Genomic DNA, 23,054 nt, shown 5'->3' with positions numbered 1-23,054 from the left:
CAGCTCAAAACACCTAAAAGTGATTGTCAAAAGAGATTCAGTGAACGTGATCAAATGGTACAATCGTCTGGACTTCATGCCATGGAGCCTTAGCAGCATTATGGATGAAATCATCATGACTTTGGAGTCCTGCAAGGTGATGTTCTTACATGTCAAGAAAGGCTTTAACTATGATGTTGATCTTCTAGCCAAAGCTGCTACTTCTTAGATCCTTGTCACCGGCACCTTCATTAGTGTGCCGTTGATCCCGTTCTTCTCTTTTCTTTCTTTATTTGTTTTCTCTTCTTTTCCGGTAAATTCCATTACCTTGATGAATTGATAACCGTGTACCTTCTTAAAAAAATAAAATAATACCATTCCATTGGCTAGTGAACCACTGAAAGTCCCCTTCCTGCTAGAATAACACTCCACAGTTCACATAATCTTCAAAATGATAAGATGCCCGTACTCTAATGGATAGTAGGACTCTCAAATTTACTACAGCAGCCTTGAATCACAAATGAACAATTCTCAAAATAGTGACATGGGCTGCAATTCTATTAAAATAAGTAATGCCCCACTTCAAAACTTACTGAAATTTTTAATTTTGGTGTCGAAAAACCTTTAAATCGATAATCTCAACATTTTATGGTTATGAAAAAAATTACGATTTCGTGCCCTAGAAGCAATATATATTGCAACACACTATCCAAACTGTCCATTTCACCTCGATAATGAGTGTTTATAAATCCACGTGATTTATATTATTTTTTTCCTTTTCATATCATATTTTGAGTTTCAAATTTCATAGTCGGTATTGAAAATTGATTATAGAGCAATCGTAAATATTTCTATACCCAAAGTACTTTTTAAAGAGAGATTCCAGATGAGACTTTTTTTGTTTTTTTAGAAGGACACAGTTTTTATACGGCCAGCTTGGCTATTGTAGAAATGCTGGCTTGGCAATAAATATATTTTTTAAATATAATTTGATCTTAATTTATAAAGAATATATAATCTTTAACATGAATATGAAAAAAAAAGTTGAAAACAGGATCCCCATAATGACTAAACTACCCTGATTTTAATGGATGCCACTCCCTTGTAGCGTCCATATATATCTCAAAATTACTAAAATACCCCTTTTAATAAAATTACCAGAGTACCCTGATCAATCCATGCTTCGCACGTGCCGAAAAAACCATCGAACTTTTTATGCCTTTTTTTCCGATGGCTGTGGAGAAGTTGCATTTTGAATGGTGGGAAAATACGCTGCCTCTACTTGTCTTCCATTTGTTTCCCCCCCTCTCAGAAACCCTAATCCTCACTCTTTGTAGTTTTTACAGCTAGTATTTCTTCAAAACCCTAATTCCATCTCTGAATCTAGGCTTCCTCTGATACATGCTATTGATGTCCTCTTTCTCCACTGTATAACTTGGTTCCGTGCTGTTTTTTCTTTGAGCTCAATTTCCCTTCGTTTTACCCATTATTCTCTGCAATTCCATTGGAGACTTACACGAGAATCTTCCCATATTGTGCTGTTTTTCAAAATTGCATCTGGGGTTTCTCCTAAATCTAATCACTATTGGCTTTCTAGGTTCTCTGCAAGTCCACAAAATAATACATGCTGGGATTGTCGGGGATAAGTTTCGGTTTTATTGTGGCCAGTTTCTTTTGAGAGCCGATTTTGGGATCATTTTCCCAATTGTATAGCTGGGTGTCTGAAGCTTTTCTTTGAGAATCCATGGCTGAACCACCAGAAAATGCTGTATCTGATGATGCATCAGGATACTCATTGGGTCATTCTGTGATCCCAATGGTGAACAAGTTACAGGACATATTTGCACAGTTAGGGAGCAGTTCCACCATAGACTTACCTCAAGTTGCAGTGGTGGGAAGCCAAAGTAGCGGAAAATCGAGTGTTCTTGAGTCTCTGGTTGGGAGGGATTTCTTGCCGAGGGGTTCCGATATTTGCACGAGGCGGCCTCTGGTTTTGCAGCTTGTGAATACACCTCGAAAGGGGGAGGGGGCAGAGGGATCAGAGTGGGGGGAGTTCTTGCACCTGCCTGGGAAGCGTTTTTTTGATTTTGCAGCCATTCGACGGGAAATTCAGGTGATTCTGTCTCTTTATCTTTCTCTATCTCTATCTCTATCTTTTGATCAAGCTCTCTCTCTTTCAGTTTATGCCTCCCTGTCTCTTGCATTTGACTATCTTGCTATTTTCGTTTGTCTGTTTGGTTACTCTCTCTGTATGTATCTCACTTCCATTCCATGTGCTCTCTCTCTCTCACTTCCACTCCTTATGCTCTCTCTCTCTCTCACTTCCATTCCCGATGTGCTCTTTCTACATCCATTGCTACTTCTGGCTCTTTAAAGGCAACTATGAACCCATTTTCCCATCAGAATATCCACTTAATTGTTTCAGGGAGTTTTTATAGTGAAAAATATGGTCTCTCTCTCTCACTTCCATTCTTCATACCCCTCTCTCACTCCCATCATGCGTGCTATCTCTCTACATCAATTGCTGCTTCTTGTTCTTTAATGGAAACTGCAATTGTAGTCTCAGCACAGTCTCTATTGTTTCAGGGAATTTGTAGAGGGACATATATGGGCTCTCCCTTTCTCTCTCACTCTATCGGAGCTTGACATTTGTGTTCTGCTATTTAAAATAATATCTCACTAAATGCACAGTAGGTTTTACTGATTTAGTCTAGGTAGAGATCTGAATATTGTAGCGTCAATGTTATAAAAAAAATAGAAATAAAAATTGTAGCTTCAATAGTCAAATAACTTTTGTGGCTTTTAGCTTGTGATTGCAGTATTAGCTAGTCAATGGATATTGGTTTAGAAAATTTGGGTACGTTGAGCTATGCTTGGAGAACTAAAAAATAGAATCCAATATATGTTTTATTGACTAATTGTTAAAAGTATATTTTGGTGACTTAGTCTAAGTTGACTGTCATCAAAAAGTTCTGTGGCTTTTTAGCTGGGAATTGCTTCTGTGTCATGAACATCTTTCATTCTTTATTGAAAACTGGATGAGATAGTATGGATTTGAATGATGTGATATTGGAGTTTGTATGGTGTGTCTTCATTTTTTTATTGGGTAAAAGATGTACTGGATTTGGCTAGCAGTTGTGGTATATCGATAAGTTCGCTTTCCTTTTGAGTGAGAGAAAAAGTGAGCGCATTTCAAAGGGTAAGTTTTGTTTAGCTTGGCGAGAAGAAAGCAAAAAATTGGTATGGGTTTTTGTGAATATTAGTACTGGAAGAGATTTAAGATTTTGTGCTTCCTAGCTTGTTTTATTTATCATGCTGGGTATTGCAAGGTTGTTGCAAGTTTGATTCGAGTTAGAACCTTCTGAGAATGGAATGTGGAAGTCAGTTAAGGTTGTAATGATATACCATGATGATTCGAAGATATTTGAATTGTTTTCCTCAAAATCCAACTTCTTGAATGCAGGCTGAAACAGATCGGGAAGCAGGAGGAAACAAAGGTGTTTCAGATAAACAGATAAGGTTGAAGGTGTTCTCACCAAATGTGCTCAATATCACTCTAGTAGATTTGCCTGGCATAACTAAAGTTCCAGTTGGAGACCAGCCATCTGATATCGAAGCAAGGATTAGAACCATGATATTATCATATATCAAGCACGAAACTTGTATAATTTTGGCAGTTTCTCCTGCAAATGCTGATTTATCCAATTCAGATGCACTTCAGATGGCAAGAATTGCCGATCCAGATGGTAATTTTTATATTTGTACTTTTATCATTAGTTTTTCCACCTCAAGTTGATTTTCTATGTTATTCTACGATTCGTGAAAACATGTTCGACTAAGGTATTAATGCATGGAATGTTGAAAAATCTTGGCAGGTTCTCGTACTATTGGTGTGATTACAAAGGTTAGCTGTATGTAAGATTCTGTAGTTACAAATACTTCATAATATGCTTTATATCTGACAATAGGAAATAACAAGAGATTTTATTCCATGTTATCAGCTGGATATAATGGACAGGGGAACAGATGCTCGCAAGCTGTTGCTTGGGCATGTAATTCCTCTTCGACTTGGTTACATCGGCATTGTGAATCGCAGCCAAGAGGTTCGTTGCTTTCTTTCGCTCTCATTTTTATTTGTTTGTTACTTCTTTCTTGCATGATATATGTGGATGAGATTTGGAAGTTAGTACCTTTTTTTTTTTCCTTTCTTGTTCTTTTTGGCCTGACTTGGGAGTTGGAAGCCTTAGTGGCTGATGAATACTCCATCAGATTGTGTCTTCTTGTATACTGGAAATGTTTTTGGCACGAGTCTTCTACTTATATGAGGCGGAGCGCATGCATAATTGCATATATAATACTTAGATTAAAGGTTGGGATATTGTGTGAAAATTGGCACTGCCCTTATCTTGTTGTGAACGCAAATCATTTGAATTCAACATGTTTAATTTCATCTTTTGTGTGCTTTGAAACAGGATATTATGTACAACCGGAGCATTCAGGATGCCCTTGCCTGTGAAGATAACTTCTTCCGCAGTCGGCCAGTACTACCCATACTCTATCCTTTCTTTTTCTTTTCTTTTTCCCTTTTTTATTTTATTTTATAGACTGTCTATTGTTCATTGCAATGATCAAATTGCAATGATCAACTAATGTGTTGTTCCCCTCACCGCTTACTTTTCATTTACTTCTGCCAAATGACAGGTATATCATGGTCTTGCAGATCGTTGTGGTATTTCTCAGTTAGCTAAAAAGTTGAACCAGGTAGGGCAATGAATAATATATCTTTGTAGGGCAATAGTAATTGCTGGAATGAGAAATTTCAGAGACATATCCATAAGGATGTTGTATCAACATACAGTTTCTTATCTTGCTGATTGAGCTTCGTACTTTCCATTCTGCTTTCTTAAAATGGGTAGATTGTTTTTTTACTATAATTGCTCACCGATGTTTATCTTTTCTCTTCCTTTTGATCTTCTTGGGTATTTGAGGTGTATCCTTCTGGCCTCTAAAATGTATGGATATTGCCGGTGCCTTTATAGTACTTAGCTGGATTTTTGACTGGCAATAACATCATGGTTGTCTTGCTTTACAGATTCTTGTGCAGCATATCAAAGCTGTTCTACCAGGTCTAAAAGCCCGTATAAATTCTCAAATGGTTTCTGTTGTGAAAGAGCTTGCCACATATGGTGAAGTTACAGAATCCAAAGTATGTTGATAACGGCATAGATAGTCTGAACTATTTGGCAATGACATAGTTTGTTTAGTATGCACACTTAGAGCACATTCTCCTGAAATTAGCATACCTGAAATTCTGTTATTCTTTCTTACACAACCATTTCATTTGCACTGTTTTTCTAATTAATGTCTCCCTTACTATATGGATTTATGCTACAGGCCGGACAGGGGGCACTTTTACTCAACATTCTCACAAAATACTCAGAGGGTAATCCGTAACGTTGCTTGATTCCTTTTTTCTTGTCCTATAGCATCATTTTCATCCAAATTTGGTTTTACATAGACGTGCAGTTGACTTCTTGGACATGGGGACATCTGTATTGTAGATTTGTGCATCTCTACATGTGGTGTAATTTTTTGGTTTTATAAAAATTAATATAAAGATTAGATTTGTGTCCAAATTCTCGACACAATTTTGTCCGTACTTGTGCACACATACAATTATGAAAAAAAAAAAAGCTTCTAAAAACAAGTCCAAATTTTAGACAGATGTCCAAATTCTAGAGACGTGTTGGACATGAGTGTATTAAGGTTTTGTGCTCCTGAGGTGTTTGGCACGTGATTTCAAGCTGCAAAATTGACCTTTTAATGGGGTCAAGCTTTTTTTGTCTAATTTCTCAACTATTGGATCCGATGGCAATTTTCAGTGCTTCACAATTGAAGCATTCTTCACAAGTACATTTTAGAGTTATAAACTCTAGGCGTCAACCTCTTCTATAACTCTAAATACTACCATATTCTGTCTCATTTTCTCTTTTGGTCATTAGAGTGCCACCTGAACTTGTCTGTATTTCTCATTGACTCTTGAGCCAAACTCAAACTCATAACATTTAAGGGAAAAAAATGGATTTCTGCAGAAATTGAAGCACAGCTGCGCCTGTATTGTCTTCCACAAAGTGTGGACTAGAAGTTCACTTGCACTATGTAACTGTGAACCCTTCAATCAGCTATGTTCTGTCGATCCTGTTGTTCAATTGAATGATTTGAACATGGTGATGAATTGGAGACAAAAAAGGGGTTCTCTCATGTCTGGAGCTTCATGAAATTTTTTTTGGGTATTCTTTGACTATGTTAGGCGGGAGTATCAACCAAATATAAGCACCTGTTCTGTTCCACCATCTAAATCCAAACGCTTACCTTTCGAGCATTTTGCCCAAGTAAACTCTGAACATGTGACCGTAAGCTTTCCCGATATCAAATTACATACAGCATGACCTTCCCTCCATTTGCTTTTCCTCATGCCCAAAGGCCAAGCACTTGAGAGCTATCAATGATGCATGGGTAGGAACTGTATCATTTTGGGAGGCTAAATACTGCCTGCTGGATCTCCTCCATCAAGGAAGAACTTCCTAGAGCGGAATGGAACACATTCATGGAAAATAGGGATTTCTAGCAGCTAGACATAGACCTTCATACCATGCTCGCGCATTCATATTGATGTTGTAAATTCAATTTCATGTATTTTAATGCATTGCAAAGCTTTTCAATGAGTATTTGATATATTATTAGACTTGGTGGTGGTTGTTACCTGGAATCATCTTGATACAGTTTTCCTTTCCACAAATCTTTGGTCGTTTTTGTGTATTTATTGAAAGAATCAATGGCCTTGCTGTGGGCCTGGCAATGAGTGGGGTCTGAGTTGGCCCGGGATCCTAGAGGCAGCGCACAGGTTTGGTGCTCTATAAGATTGTATAAAATCCAGATGGAGATCGAGAACCAAAAGAGAAAGAAAAGAGGCCTTTTGCAGACAATAAAGTGAGTTCAGTACATGTAAGGAAAAAATAAAACAAAAATTAAACCTATGAGAAGGGGGGAAGAAAAAGAAGAGTCGGGAGAGAAGAGGAGAGAAAAGGAAGAATCAGTGGGGTGATAGGGCTAGAAAAAAGGTAGAAAGGAAAAAGATGGGAAGAGGTAAAAGATGAGAGAAGAAAACAAGGTAGAGAGAGGGGGTGATGACATGCAAAGTATAAATAGCGAAGACTATCATCTATCGAAGCAGCAGATTCCTCCTAGTACACACATTTGTTTGGATGATACAAGTCCCAGAGGAGCAACCAAGAAGAACAAAAAAGAACAAGCATTGATCGTGATATTTTCTTAGTGGATTCCATCTTACTTTAGTTTTGTTTTTTGTCTTAGATTTAATTTTTTTTATTTCCTGGTTAAGTGAGAGACATTCTAGGTATTTTACTTAAAGTTGAGGTATTTTAAGTTATTTCTAAGTTAGGACTACTTAGTCAATCTTATTTTGGTGAAGGGCATGTCGACTTTTGTACTTCATTTAAGATATAAAAAAGAGTTGTGTGAGGTCTAGGGAACTATGCATATGTGGTTTTGAGTTTGGGGTGGGCGTGGGGTAGCTTTGAAGCCCTAGTTGGGGTTTGAAAAAGAAATCCCAAGCTTCTTCAATATGTGCTACTTGTTTAATTTTCTATTTCTCCTTCAAGTTCCTACATCAAATGGTATTAGAGCCAAGGATTCATGGTCAACAAGGGCATGAATCTTCCTTCAAGTCTAGGGCTCGTTGAATTCAGGCAATGATGTGCTTATTTCAGTTTAAAATTTCCTGATCTCAGCCAAGGTTTCCTGAGCTTAGAACTTACTGATTTTAGCCTAAGATTTGCTGATGGTCATCTTAGGGTTTGTGGTTCGGTGAATCCATGGTAGCAACTAGCAAGAAAGGGGCGTGGAAGGGGAAGTCTCGTAGATCTACTAAATGATTCTAGAGATGAAGAAATTGAAGATCTTAGGACATAGGTTCAACAATTTGCACAACAACCGCAGGCATTGCTCATGGTCAAGACAATGTTTCCGTCCTCGATGATGTTTAGTAGAACCCTTTTTATCGCTGTGCTCTGCATAAGGATTTGACTGAAGAGAAAAGTGATAGAAGACTTAGATGTGGGGCCAGTGCTCTAGGTGTTTTCGATTTGCAGGTGGACATCCTTGATCTTGACAAGCATAATTTGACTCAACCAGGGAAGAAGTAATCTCGTTGCTTGTGATTACTATTTGTTTCTTGACAATGTCTGAAAACCTAGATCAATCGAGCAAATCAGTCGTACGAGAAATCGGTCCGGATCGGTGAATCGGCAATCTAGTGAATTGCTCTTTAAAACTTCAACTACTTTAGCATCTTACTCAATAAGTTTATGTAAAATTTCAGCGAAATTTTAGGGATTGAAATATTGAATGAATAGAATCACTGGGTTTGGATGCTCATTAGTCATTAATACATTATCTTAAATATATTAAAAATTAAAAATGGAGAGAATGTACCCTCAATATATTAAAATTAAGACAATGTATTTATATATGACATTGTATAAAGGTCTTGTACATTCTCTTATAATAAGATGACATCATTTTTATTGAACATTGCATAGACAATGGAAGATCACCTCCAATTGTTCAATGCAAGGTCTCTCTCTCTCTCTCTCTCTCTCTCTCTTAGACGCGCAGACGATACGTTCTCTCTCGACATATAAGAAGGAGAAAAAGAAGACGTCCTCCAAGTGTTGGATAGGAGCGTTCCCCCTTCTTTTCTCCCTCTTTCCTTCTCTCACGAACTCATACTCTCTCTCTACATAGAAGAAGAAAAATAAGAACATATCCTCCAAGTGTTTGATGCGAGACCTCTGTCTCTCTTTCTCTCTCTCTCTCTCTCTCTCACAGAGGTCCATAGGCTCTCTCACTCTGCCTATAAGATAGGAAAAAAATAAGATAACCTTGAAGTGTTTGATGTGAGGCCTCACACACATGTGCACGCACCCACACACAACACACAACACACACACACACAAATAAAAGTGAACTATGTATTATGGCCATTTTAACCATACATATACCACCCGACGGGCTCTCCCTCTATCTTTATGCTTTTCTTGTGATTCTAATAGGGAAAAGATCTTGTGAGCCCTTGGGCTGATGGAATAGTGTAAGCCCAACAGCTCAGATTGAATCTGGGCCGATCTGACAGTCGCAATTGCATTTCGTATTTCAATTTTAGTGTTTTCTATAAATCCAAGTCACATGAAATTTGGGGCGTCCACTTTTCTCATCAGGGTGCACCTAATAAAAATATTAAAAAAATTATTTGCAAAAAGTAAATTGACCAAAATATCCCTGAAAGTTTTAGGGGTGTTTTGGTCTACTTAATTTTTATGAATACGTTTTATATTTTTATTAGATTATCCTGTTTTTTAATAATAGACCTTTAAAATTCCAAGTTATTTGAATTTGTAGAAAAAAAACTAAAATTCAAATACGGAATGCAATTATGATGCATGCTAAGCAGTTGTAATGGGTCTGAATCATATCCAATGTACTCTTTAAAATTTCTATACATTTTCTTAAATTGGCCTTAAAAAAAAAGAAGAGGTCTGGTCATGGACCCATGCCCAGGTTGCCATAGGACCTTGATTTTGGTAGGGCCTGGCCTTCGGCCCTGATGTAGTGGCCTGGGCCTGGGGTTTGTCTGGCTGGGCAAGCCCAGTCCATGGCTGGCCATATCTTGGTGCTGTTAGCATGATATAGTTGAGTCATTCTTTTTGTGTGCTGGAAATGAGTGTTTCTTTTCCAGTTTTTTGAGCAGGCTTGTTCTTTTCAATGAATCTAGGGCTGATTTTGTTTTGTTGTGACTGAATTTTCACTCGGCCTTTGGCCAATATATTTTGCATTCAGTTCTTGAAGTCCTCATTTGATTTCTTGATATCTCCTCCTGTTGCCCTTCCACTGATAGACTCTATCTTGCAGCATTTTCATCAATGGTCGAGGGGAAGAATGAGGAAATGTCTACATCTGAGCTTTCAGGGGGCGCACGCATTCACTATATTTTCCAGTCTATATTTGTTAAATGCTTGGAGGTGCGTATTGCTAATATTGTAAAGTTTCAGGTGGTGCACACATTCTCTTCCTGACTTAGGATTTCCCGAGTCGGACCGGATCGGGAGGTTAATGATTCTGAGCCGAAAGACCCCAGAATTGCCCAACCCTCCACCTCATTCAATAATTTTTAAATTTTCTTATTAAAACTTACTGGTCTTGTGCTGGACTCGCCTTAGTGCCGAGTCAGGACTGTGAGGACTTGGGCTTTAGACCTTTGGTGTTAACTCCTACAGTGATCCTCCCAAGTCGATTAGTGTTAAGTTCCTACAGAGGTTGTCTTCATGATCTAATACTATGTATGAATTATTGAAGGAAGTTGATCCCTGTGATGATCTAACTGATGAAGATATTCGAACGGCTATTCAGAATGCTACTGGCCCCAAAAATGCTTTGTTTGTACCTGAGGTGGGTAAAACATCATTCGAGCGTGAATTAGGTGTTTATTTTATTTAACAAGTTGGAATACCAATACCTGTCATTTTTACTTAAACAAAGTTATGTATATGCATATTTAGGTACCATTTGAAGTCTTGATAAAAAGGCAGATCGCTCGACTTTTAGATCCAAGCCTTCAGTGTGCACGATTTATATACGACGAGTTAATAAAGGTATATGGATTTACAATGAAAAAGGGTAAATGGGTTTTGGCATGCCTGTCTTTATCAGTCACCAACGGTTAGTCTGTGTCTTGAAATTCTGAATCTGTGGAAATGGTAACATATTTTCCAATCAATCCAGATGAGTCATCGATGCCAGGCTGTTGAGCTGCAGCGGTTTCCTGTTTTGAGGAGACGCCTGGATGAAGTTATTGGAAACTTCTTGCGAGAAGGTTTGGGACCTGTTGAGACAATGATTGGCCACATAGTTGAAATGGAGGTATGCTTGATTTCTGACCTGTAATATTGTAGTGTGATCTATATGAAACAATCGGAATTATCATTGAGCTTATTTTCTGATGCGTTCAACATTTGTAAACTGAAAGAGTTTAATACGTTTGGTTCAGTGTCTTATAAGTCTTCAAGGTTGATTAACATGCCCATAGGAAAATAATAGGCATTTTTGGACACGTGGAATGTGATCGATAGTTGGATTGGGTTGTGTGTTATCTCTTTTTTCTCCATCACACTTTCTGATGGTCAATTTGGGGATTCTCTTTTCTGTTCCCCCGGTTTCATTTGCCTTTATTTTGGAAATTTTGGTTGTTTCTCATCTATGATGATGGAATTTCTATGAGCTGCTGGCATTCACACTGACAATATAGCATGCGGCCTTCAACTTCTTTCCACTATCACATTTTATTCTGTAAAATTTGTTGAACATGTGAATTAGTATAATGTTAAATATGAGCATCTAAATGGCTGGAAGATAAATTGTATCCTCGTGGATATGGAGAATTTGAAGTTGGTGAATGATTATGCTACTACTAAGAGGGGAATTCGAGTCCTTTTCTTTCAAAGTTTTTGTTAATGTTTTAAGATGCTTTCTGGTTAACAATTTAATACTCTTTTTAAGATGCTGGTGAATTGTCTTTTTATCTTCAGCTCTCAGTCTTGTCTTGTTTTGAGTTTCTTTTTTACCTAATCTTCTTTTTGTCTTGCTCAAACCTATTTTCTATTCGTTTGGTATTCTTCATTTTGGGATCATCCGTTAATTTATGCTCAGCTAGTTCTTGTTCTGAAGTATATCCTTCAGTTAGGAGATTGCATTTTGCTTTCTAACTTGATCACTAAATTTGCTAATGAGGTCGGCTGGCATATATCATCTCTTCTTCTTCCGTTTTCTCAATTCTACTTACATCTATTTTCCAGTTTTGGCATATTTCTTATGCAAGTGTTGGTTTAATTCCCTTAGCTATTTCTCCTTTTCCATGGCATTTCCATCACTCTTGGATTGTGGTTTTATTTTTACAATTTGTTTGCCAATTTTGTTAATCAAGTCAATTATTTTTTTATTGGTTCGACTATTATCCATACCATATTGCTAAATACAGGCTTGCAAGGGTGTGTTAGACTTTGTTCCTAAAATAACCATGCTTAAACATGTGAGTTCCATATAAAGATGAGTTTTTTGGGTGACTGTTAAAAATAATTTTTTGGGGAAGCCTCAGAAGTGGGGTGGGTGTGTGTGTGTTGGGTTTGGTTTCAATGGCAGGTCAAAGCCGATCATCAACACGTTAATCAATCACTTCCAAGTGCGAATCCTGTTTTCTGTTATTTAGATTTACTTTTAATTTTCATTGCTAGTATTTTAATGCCTTATCAGATAATTTCTCATCACCACTGATTTTCTTTGTTGTTTCTTCACCATGCATACCAAACTTATGAATTTCTACTGTGATTCCTTTGTTTCTGAGAAAAGTTGACATGGTGAAAATGCCAAATGACTGGAAAATGGTGGCCCTTAAGCATTTTTCCATTTGTTAGCCTGTAAAAATCTGCCATGTCTTCTTCGAGTGAAATCTATCCTTGTATACTTGCCCGCTGATATAGATTTAAATCTATTTCCTTTTGTCTAATTTTTATCAACATTTTCTTAAGATATAGGACACCATGGCTGTGTGGAACCTGTCTTGTGCATAGTTGCTGAGATCTCCCAACCTACGTGACAGTGCCACTCACAAATCTCTCTCTCTTGTGCTCTGGCAAAGGGATCTTTAAGGGAACTCAATTTTTTAATTTTGGGATCTTGATTTTACTATTAGGGATTTCGATCCCCATCTTAAAGACCAAGATACGAAATTGATGATTTTCTTTATTATAGCCAAGCTAAAAATGCAATCATACTTTTAATATAGGTACATCGCTTGCTGGTTTTAAATAAGGAGAACCCTATTTTGAAGAGTATATATAGTCCGAAGCTATATTTACTCTTTATGGTTGGGAGGATTGCGATCCCTAACATTTAGGGATCTCAATCTATAACATATGCATTGTACGAAAGGCGCTCCCAACTAAATGGATCTTCTAGCCTTTCACTATAACCCACTCCTGATCCTGGTCACTATCCTGATCCCACTTCCAATCCCAACAATTCTGTTCTTGCCTTAAGGTTTCATGGAAGTGTTGTCTTTTGGCTTGTTTTCTTTTGGTTTATTGTCTTGCAAGAGTTGGAAAGTTGGACTCTATCCTTACTGCCACCCATGTGGTGATATTTCTTGCATCTATCTCTTTATTAGTTTGTACTATTGTTTACAATGCATATCGGGTGAGACCTCATATGACACTTCCCCAAATTTATGCTTTAAACGAGTTAAAATAAAAAACGATAAAGATTAGTGGGGTCCCTCAAATTATGGTTAAAAAAGAATCCAGATCTTGGTAGATCAAGGTTATTTGAGAACCGCTGGCAGATATGGCTTAAGATCAATCAAATCCTATCGGAATACCCCAAAACTAAAAAAACAAATTCAACTAAAGTTAAATTTGGATTTGGTGCCTGTATCAGACCGCGGGTTGTTTACACGGTGCTCCTTCGATTTTTCTTCATGAAGAATGCGTAGGTTTATCTTCCTAGGGCTTAGTTTAACAATGAAATTATATGATTAGAATTGAAAATCACGGTTTTTTTGGATACCTAGGGTTTAGACTAGCCTAGGGTTTCTCTCTCTAGGATTAAGTTTATGGCTAGGGTTTCTAAGAAGGTTCAGATCTAGGAGTTTCGTACGTTTTGGGCCTTTTTATAGATTGTTCCACACATCCCCACGCGTTTTGCAGAAGTTTCCAACATGTTTATCTCTCAAAAGTCAAAAGTCAGTTTGATTGGGTTAAGTTTGAGGACACCAGACTCCCGACATTTGGGTCGATTTTTGGGTGGATACCGGAATTCTGGACATCTGAATAGGGTTTAGACGCTGGATCTCCCAGTGCTTAGGTGTTCTTTTGCTTTGGACGCCGCCCCCCAGGCATCTGGGGATTGGATCTGAATCGAATTTGAGACGAACAAATTCGTTCGGTCCACAACTCACAAACCATAAATCAGATTCATCTGAGTCTTGGACTGTTGGAAAGCTATTGATCTCCTCTTCAGTGTAGAATAAAATTTGGCCCAATGTGGGTGAGTTTTGAGGGGTCTAGAGGGCTAGGCCTTCAAGGTGTTGGTTTTCAGGTTTTGGGTGTAGGATTGGTGTCTAGGTTAGCTTCCTGTGTTTATAAGGCTTAGGGCTATCTAGGATGGCTGATTTCGGGCTTGGATAAGTCTAAAGTTTGGGTTTTAGGTCTGAAAAGATGACTGAGGTCTACTAGGTTATGGTTGTCCCTAGGGTTCAGGAACTCAGGAAAAATTTACTAATTTCAAAAGTGGGTGTCTACAAGTGTATGTACATGAATGAGATTTTTGGGAAACATGGCTAAGGAAATTCCCTATGCAATTTCCTGCAGCTTCTTCACCTCTTGTTTTGTGCCTCTGATTTTGAGTACTGCCATAGATGACTGCAATTTTAAATTTATTCATATCTATCTGGATCAGTACTTTTCTGCATTATTTAGCATCTATACTGATGAATGTGTATTGATTTTGAAGATGGATTATATAAATACTTCACACCCGAATTTTATTGGCGGAAGTAAAGCTGTAGAGATGGCCACCCAGCAATTGAAGTCTTCTAGGTTATCAGCGACTTTGCCAAAAGCCAAGGTTACTTCCTCTGGTCATGCTATTGTGTGTCTCTGATACAGTATCAAGCCCAATCTTAAGTCAAATAAGAAGCATTCTTAAATGGAATCTGCATTCTGGTTTCAGGATGGGGTAGAATCTGACAAAATTCAAATGTCAGATAGGACTCAGAAGTCCCGTGCACTTCTTGCGAGATCTACTGCAAACGGGGTTATTGACCAGGTTTGTAGACATTGTAACGTTCACTATCATATGCTTGCGTTTCCAGTGAAATGAAGTAGCATTCTTTTGATATTAGAACTCCCTTGTTCTGAAAACGCTGCTTGCAGTGAACTTAGCATAATATTTGTTAACTGGTTTCCTTCATGTCTTAATGATGTTTTTCTTTTCCTGTAATGACATAGGGGATTCGACCGGTTGCAAATAATGAGAGACCAGGATCAGCTGGTAAGTTGGTATCTGGTGAATATATATTTTGAGTTGTATAAATTCTAACTGAACTGATTAGTGATCTGAGCTAACCTCGTCTAAATTGTATTAGGCACTGCAGTCGGAGTCACTCTCTATATGCCCCTCGTTTTGCATACTCGTAGAAATTATCGCACTGTTTCTTATATTATTGATTATCTCATGGATTATCCCATGGTATTCTGTTTCTTCACTACACTAACACAACCATGATCTGATTTATCCACTCTACTTACATTTTTATTGTAGTTTATTGATTGACAGTTGAAAATTTCTCCAAATTTACATATTAATGGAAAGCAGAATGTTCCCATTATGCATACAAATTTTTAGTCCTCCACTGAGTCACTAATACTGAACAGGAGGCACCTCTGGGTCAAGTTGGGGCATCTCATCAATATTTGGAGGTAGTGAGAGCCGTGCAAGTGCAAGGGAGAACTTTACAAACAAATCATATGGTGAACCTGCTCATAATTTGGAGAACTCCTTCTCTATGATCCAGTTAAAAGAGGTAACACCAATGTTAATAAATTAAATCATTGTTTTTTTTGGGTTGACTGATGCATTATTATTATGCTTTTAGCCTCCTAGCATCCTGAGGCCCTCGGAGACACAAACAGAGCAGGAGGCAGTTGAAATAGGAGTGACAAAATTGCTTTTGAGATCATACTATGATATTGTTAGAAAGAACATCCAGGATTATGTTCCGAAGGCAATAATGCATTTCTTGGTAAGTTACACATTTACAACTTGGTTATCCCATGTTAAAGGGCCTGTCGCTGTAATCTGATTTAGTATGACGAGAACCATTGTTTATATCATTCCATATGAGTTTCTTTTTTTAAGTTAACTTATGCTTGTTGTATTAAAAAGAATGCCAGAGAATCACACATGAAGTTACAAGTATGCAAAACATTCAAATGCATCAAAAACTCTGGATAATCGTAATCTGGCAAAAAATGAGGCTTTATCAGTATGAAATGAGAGCTTGTTTTATGAAGAATATATATGTTTATGTATATGTATAATGTGTATGTATATACATATATGTATGCATGTAGGTTATAGGGTTAATCTATTCTTCACACCCCCTGAAAAACAGTGGATAACATTTAGAAAGGGGCGTGAATAATAAATTGACCAAAATAACCCATCTTCAAATAGCCATAACGCAATTTTCAAGTGAATTTCAGTCAAAACTGAGAAGTAAAATACTTTCGTTGATTGAGAAACCGTTTGGATTGGGATAAAAGGTTGCCACTGTATTCTTACTTTTGGTTAGAAATCCCAAATTCCTTCTTGTCTCTCTTCCTGGCTTCATCCTCTCTCTAGCAACCTCCACACCTTCTCTCTCTGCCTGGCCTCTCACTCTTTCCTCTATTTGAATCTCTCTCTCCTCATCCTTCCCTGTCTCTCTCTCTCTCTCTCTCTCTCTCTCTCGCTCTCTCTCTCAAAACCACATCTACCACCTTCCACACAAGCTCGAATAGAAGAATCTGCTCCAGCATACTGTCTGCCACACCCTCAATTGCCATTCTTTTTCTACACCATCAACTAGAGAGAAATAAACCTATCTAAGGTTGAGGGAAAAGCTTGGCAATGAAGTTCTGGGTTAGATGGGGGGGAGAGAGAGAGAGAGTCTTGGAGTTGGAGTGGGATGAGATTGTGAGAAAACGTAGAGAGAGAGAGTATTGGAGTTTGAGTGGGAGGAGATTGTGAGAAAATGAATGAGATGGGGAGATGAATGAGAAAATGTGAGAGGGATTCCAGAGAGAGAAAGAGAAAGTTGGGGGATGCTTGATGGTTGAAAGATAGAAATGGTACTCGTCACAATGTTCTTTCCCTTCTTTCCTTTTAACATACCCCTCTATTAAGCAACTTTGACGCATCACATCCTATACATCCAATTTCTTCTCAATGGCATATCTTTGAGATGTTGTCAACATTTGGTTACATTTCTAATAATCTGGCGGCACCTTCGCTGTGAAGGGAACTTGGGACCAAGATAACATGGGAGCCATAGGAGGTTTAGGAGTAACTCACTAGATGCTAAAGTGGTCAAGGATAAGTACCAAATTCCTTTCGCATCCTGCTTCTGCAAATAGTAGATGATCCATTGAGCGAATTCCAGAAAGAGCTGCCATCAAAATTTCACTTCAAATGACCTTTAGATGGTTGTCTACATAATCGTCTTATCCTCACCTTTATGTGCTTTTCCCTTTTTCATCACAGACATCCAATCCCTAAGCATGCTTGACCTGTACTGTAAATTTTCCCTGATATGCACACAGGGGATGACAAGTCTCTCAAATACATTTCCTCCATTGTTCTGCCACATTCGTGTTATTTCTCTAGATTTAATAATGTGCCAGTCTATATTTTTCTATTCTTAAACTAACAGTCATTGATTAATTCACTGAAAGGGGGAAAAACAATGTTCATTGATAGTTGGTAATATACTGTTTTCGCCGCGCATCAACAAACTAAGTTTTATGTGACTCTGAAAGTTGCAGAAAAAGGATAAATTAGTTTGGGAAATTTATCAAAATACACCCAAGTTATGAACTATTTAACATTTTTCCCTTTTCAACTATTTCAATTCATGGCACATGTATTTTGATGGGCTTTTGGAAATTGAATCAACAGAGATGTGTAATGTGCTAAATAATTCATCTCCTTCAGTGTATTATGATAAACTTCCCGATTAGTTTTTTGAAAGATCTATAAATTGAGTGACCACCCATTGAAGGAAATTAGTTTCTCTATCTTGTCCCTTCTGTTATATATAGTAATCCCCGTTGAATATGTTACTGGTAACATCACCCATCTGCTGTCAACAGCAGATGGCTGATGTTAACTGAACCTTCACTGAAGTTGACATGACAAACTATGCTGAATTGTGCAGTAATTGGTATCGTTGTGAATCGCCTCCTAAAAGTATAGCCTCATGGATTTCTTTGCTTCCTTCTATCATGAGCTTAAGTTTGTGGGTTTTTCTTTCACGGGAGAAGTTTAGGGGGGTAAGAGTGGATGATCTTCTTAGAGAGTGAGATACCATCATGAATAGTCATTCCAGCCCCTAGAGGGTCGAGGAGGCATGGAAGTACAATTTGCGAGGGTTTCTACTTTCTAGATTGCCACTTTGATGGCAATTATTTGGTAATTGAAAGCCTGGCTGAAGCAGTGATCCTGGTGCAGACAAGGTGGCACAATTCATTAGACGATATCTGTGTGCAGTAACTCGATTTTGCATCCTATAATAAGGCTAATCATTTAGTTCACTTAATCTGTTTCCTTTGAATGCTTGGTTTAAAACTTAGAATGTAAAGGGAAGTATGAGTATGCATTTTTATTTATCAAAAAAAAAAAAGTTGCGTCTTTTGGGCTTTATAGTCTAGTGGTAGGCTTTAGCCTAGTGGTAGATAGCTCAGGTGTGTGTATGGGATACTTAGGGTTGGACCCTTAAGTTTGTTTCCCCAAAGAGCAAATCTAGTTGATCTACCTCTTGACTTACAGTCATTCTTAACGATGTTTTGGGAGTGCTGCTTTTTGCAGTGCCCTCGTATCCAAGGTTTGGGTTGGTAGAAGCTAGTTGAAAAGAAAATAAGTATGATTGTGATCTTCAATCTGTCATTCAAATAGAACATAGGTTTATTGAAGAGGGGGGTTTTTATGCATCTTTGAACTTTTAAATTACCTAGAGATACCTTGGTTGTGCACTCAATGATGCTTGTTATGTGACTTTCTATGTAGGTTAACCATGCGAAGAGAGAGCTTCACAATGTCTTTATTAGGAAACTATACAGGTAGGATGGCTGTCTAATCAAATTTTCAAACTTCCGTGTTCATTTTTATATGTCAATCATTTGTTTTTAGCATTGGCTTATGGCTAAATTTCCTTTTTGGATGTAAGCAGAGAAAATATTTTTGAAGAGATGCTGCAGGAGCCTGAAGAGATAGCAACAAAACGGAAACGCAGTCGTGAAATCCTCCGTGTTTTGCAACAAGCCTTCCGAGTGAGTGCCTTCTGCATCTTATTGGTAAAACAATTAGACAATCATTGAAAGATTTCATCACGTGAAAGCTACTGGTTCAAAGTAACAAGACGACCATTGTGTATCAGTCAAAGAATAAAAAAAAATAGAACAAACTGACCTTACACATTTTAAAATTTGCAAAGGAATTATCTAATTTTTCTCTACAAAATTGCTGAAATTTTTAGCTGAAAGATTTGCAACATGAGGCTATGGGAACACTCTCTCTCTCTCTCTCTCTCTCAAGGAAAAAAAGAAACAAAACTTGTGTAATTTTGTAATATTTTTAGGTTCATTTATTATTTTGCAAAATTATTCAAGATAGTCGGAATCTTTTCTGAAAAATGCATTTGAGTTGTGCTTAGTGAGTCACCCAAGAAGTCATACTGCATCAAAAATATTAGGAATAGCCTAGAATTAGCCATATGGTCATTATAACGGCATGGTCATTGTAGTCATCACCAATCAATCCATGGGTTGGACATTGGTTGATGGAGAAGGAGATGTACTTCTATGACATGCTTGGGGACCCACTCTCCATCTATCACTGACGAATTCGTTGATTGATTGGATGGTCATGAGCCCTATGACCATACTGGTATGACGACCATATTCCGCATTTAACTGTCCCAAAATATAAATGACGGCATCCTGTTGACTTTTGTAACCTTAACCCAACTACCTATCCCTAACAACCACTATTCAATGTTTACTGACATTATCCATTCTACTCTGTCCTAGACATTGGATGAACTGCCACTTGAGACCGATAGCATTTTGAAAGGCTCTAGTACGGCCACTGATGCAACTGGTCTACCAAAGATACATGGGCTGCCGTCCTCTTACTATACAGTGCCCAATGGTGACTTCACACCTTACATGGGCTCACCAAAAAACCCTAGGTCCCGGAAGTCATCACACTCAGGTGAGCAACCATCACCTTTCAACACTAGCTCTGAGGCTAATGGCAGTGGCCACCATTCTGGTCAGGGATCTGCCTACCCAACTATTGATACCTAGGAACCTGCACCAGTGTTTCCAAGTTGTGGTTGATTTGGTTTTGAGGGTCTACCTTTCGTGAAGTTCTAATGGTTGATTGACCCCGGGTAGCACTCTCTCAGGTAATACAAAAAGAGGAGGGTGAGAGCAAATGTATATTATTTTACAGACCATGCATTCTATTCGATTTTGTTGGTAGCTTCTAAAATATCTCGCCATGCTCAGTACCGACTTTGATTATAAGAACGGAATAAGAATCTTGAGAGCTGGTGGTTCGCTGAGTTCTTGATAAGCTTTTCCCATTGTGAAATTCATGTACTTATTTAAGTTCTATAGTCACAATGTGGTGCTTGAGAGTTTTGGAAGTATATCTGGTCCGTGTGGGAACAAATATCTCATTATCTGTAATTCAAAGTATTCTTTGTTAAATATCGTGAACTATGACCATTTGTTGAAATGCACATGCATTAAATTATTTGAGAGCTCTTTCTCTGGCAAGAGTATGCGCCATTCAGCTTCAAATTTCTCAGGGGTCGAAATACACATTAAATTAGCTTTAGCTCTTTCTCTGGCACGAGTATGTGCCATTCAGCTTCAAAATTCTTTCAGGGGATTCACTGCATTGATATGGCTGTTCGTACAGCCCATTTGTGTGCTTGAGGCATGCAGAGTATTAGGTTGAACAAGAGAGGTTGACTCAGTTAGGGTGCCTGGTCCAACTTGGGTGAGCCTGAGTCGGACTGGGAAGTTTTTAATAAACAAAGTTTAAATTTCTTTGAGGGTGGTGATTCTGAAGATTTTCCCAGTTACCTGTTTAACTTAAATTGAAACCCAAATTTTCCCAAATATTTGAATGGTGATTTTCTTCTTCATTCTTTATACATTTGATTTAGGGCCAATAAGATGTCTTTATGTATGACTTAATCCAATTAAAAAAAAAATGAAGGTTTTGGCTGGGAGCCATTAAAGATTGAGATTTTAGCCATTTTCTATAGATAATAAAGATTGAGGCTTTGGCTGCTAGAGGTAACCAAGAGGCTGTTATATGTCAAAATCTTTACTTGTGCTACCTACATATAAAAGAACCGATCGATCTTTATGTAACTTTTATAATACGTTCAACATTGTTTTATTTTTAAAAAAAATTATAAATCATTATGACATGAAATTTAAAGTATGTCTAGTTCTTGTAGGGAACACATCAAAAAAAAAAAAAAAAAAAATAAATAGAAAAAATTATTTATGCTAAAAATAAATAACGAAAATACCCTTTTAAATTTCAGCTGTATTTTTGTTATTTATATTAAATATATATATATGCTTTTCTAATTTTTATTATGCATGCTCTTATGAGTAGTACACAAACCCCAAATTTTATCTCAAAATGATTTACAAAATTATAAAATACTTAAGATCAAAATGATTTACAAAAATATAAAGTACTTAAAAGATTGTCCAATCAAGATAACGGGTTTAATACTTAAGATTGTCCAATCAAGCTAAAGAGTTTGACTTGTGATGTTGTTACTGAAGCTATTCTAATAATCTGTTCAAATCAAATGTTTGGGAATGACAGCCACACGTCTTATATGTGGGTGGCGTCCATAAGTAGAGGTTGTGATTATGGATTAGAGCCAAATAAAGACTGATGAGATTTTAGATTTTTCAAAATAATAATGTTGCAAAATATTGGAAACCATGAGCGCATATTAGATTGGATTGAAATGGTAAACTTTCCTATTTTCGGAAGTGTGAGATAATGAACTAGAGGTAGGGATGTAAAGTCATCCTCAGAATCATTAAGGTCACTCTAAGGTGCAATGTTGAAATTAAAGTTTCTCAACCCATAGATCGACTAACGAAAAAGGTGAAGTCAAAACCAAAATTCTACGTCAACACTAATGTTAATTAAATAAGAAAAAAAGTTTATATAAGGTTGCCACCTTATTTGTGGTTGCACTAATCTACACCATTTATTTTATTTAGACGATCTATACCATCTATTTTATTTAGACGATGCACATTAAACATCAGACACTGTCTGAAAAGATGTATCATGTATTAATATTGTTTCTGAATAAGTCTATTCTATACCATCCAAATAAAATAAACAATACAGAATGTGTTCAGTACGAGAAGAGAGAGGATTCACCATGGGCAGGTTGTTCTCCATGAGAGCCATGTTTGGGAGAACATAAGCCTACTCATAGGGAAGTTCATGATCATTTAAAAGAGCGTTTCAGTTTTAACAAAATCAACAAAAAGTATTGAGATTGTAAGAGAAGAATTTCAGCATTTAAGAGAGAAAAAGACCTCTATGGGACCGCAATTGATACCCTACTGTTCTCCTCAGAACATCCATATCTGAGAAATATAATCTCCACAAAGGTGTTCTCAGACGGCATTTCACATGGTAGAAAAAGAGAAAATATAATCTCCACAAAGGTGTTCTCAGACGGCATTTCACATGGTAGAAAAAGAGAAAATGCTTCGCTAATGTTGCTAAAAATTTAGGAAAAAGTTAAAAAGTCTCAATAGGGCATTTGAGCTATATCATCATCATCTTAGTCAACACCTTTTTCCAACAAACAAACTTGGATCGGCTACACGAATACTAATCTACTATTCTTCTCTATTAAAAGCACAGTTGAAAATATTGAAAAGGAGAACTTTTTCAACAAGTTATGCGCATGTGATGGAGAAAGGCACTCTCCATGGTCTAAAGATCGAAGAAGGTATTCCTACTGGTTGCCGCACATGTGAAGAACATTATAAAGTTACCTAGAGATGCTCGTGACCAAAAAAAAATAAAGTTCTTAGGAGCTCTACAGAGAAAACCCT

The 23,054-nt window shown here is 37.4% G+C and overlaps 1 protein-coding gene across 1 annotated transcript; it reads left to right on the top strand.

The window, feature by feature from the left end:
- Nucleotides 1–1,228: 1,228 nt before the first annotated feature.
- LOC18442608 (dynamin-related protein 3A) lies at nucleotides 1,229–20,642 on the top strand. The gene is made up of 20 exons (XM_006852823.4): nucleotides 1,229–2,092; nucleotides 3,443–3,725; nucleotides 3,855–3,883; nucleotides 3,981–4,082; nucleotides 4,452–4,520; nucleotides 4,681–4,740; nucleotides 5,072–5,185; nucleotides 5,374–5,422; nucleotides 9,970–10,079; nucleotides 10,414–10,506; nucleotides 10,617–10,709; nucleotides 10,840–10,977; nucleotides 14,620–14,733; nucleotides 14,839–14,934; nucleotides 15,117–15,159; nucleotides 15,543–15,691; nucleotides 15,764–15,910; nucleotides 18,934–18,986; nucleotides 19,097–19,196; nucleotides 19,956–20,642. The coding sequence occupies exons 1-20, from the start codon at nucleotides 1,724–1,726 to the stop codon at nucleotides 20,232–20,234; spliced, it is 2,490 nt and encodes an 829-aa protein (XP_006852885.1). The 5' UTR covers nucleotides 1,229–1,723; the 3' UTR covers nucleotides 20,235–20,642.
- Nucleotides 20,643–23,054: the final 2,412 nt, after the last annotated feature.

This window comes from Amborella trichopoda, chromosome 13, assembly GCF_054954075.1.
Source record: "Amborella trichopoda isolate Santa Cruz 75 chromosome 13, AtrichopodaSantaCruz75HAP2 v2.0, whole genome shotgun sequence".
NCBI classification, from domain to species: Eukaryota; Viridiplantae; Streptophyta; class Magnoliopsida; order Amborellales; family Amborellaceae; genus Amborella; species Amborella trichopoda.
This window is presented reverse-complemented; position numbering and strand designations above follow the sequence as displayed.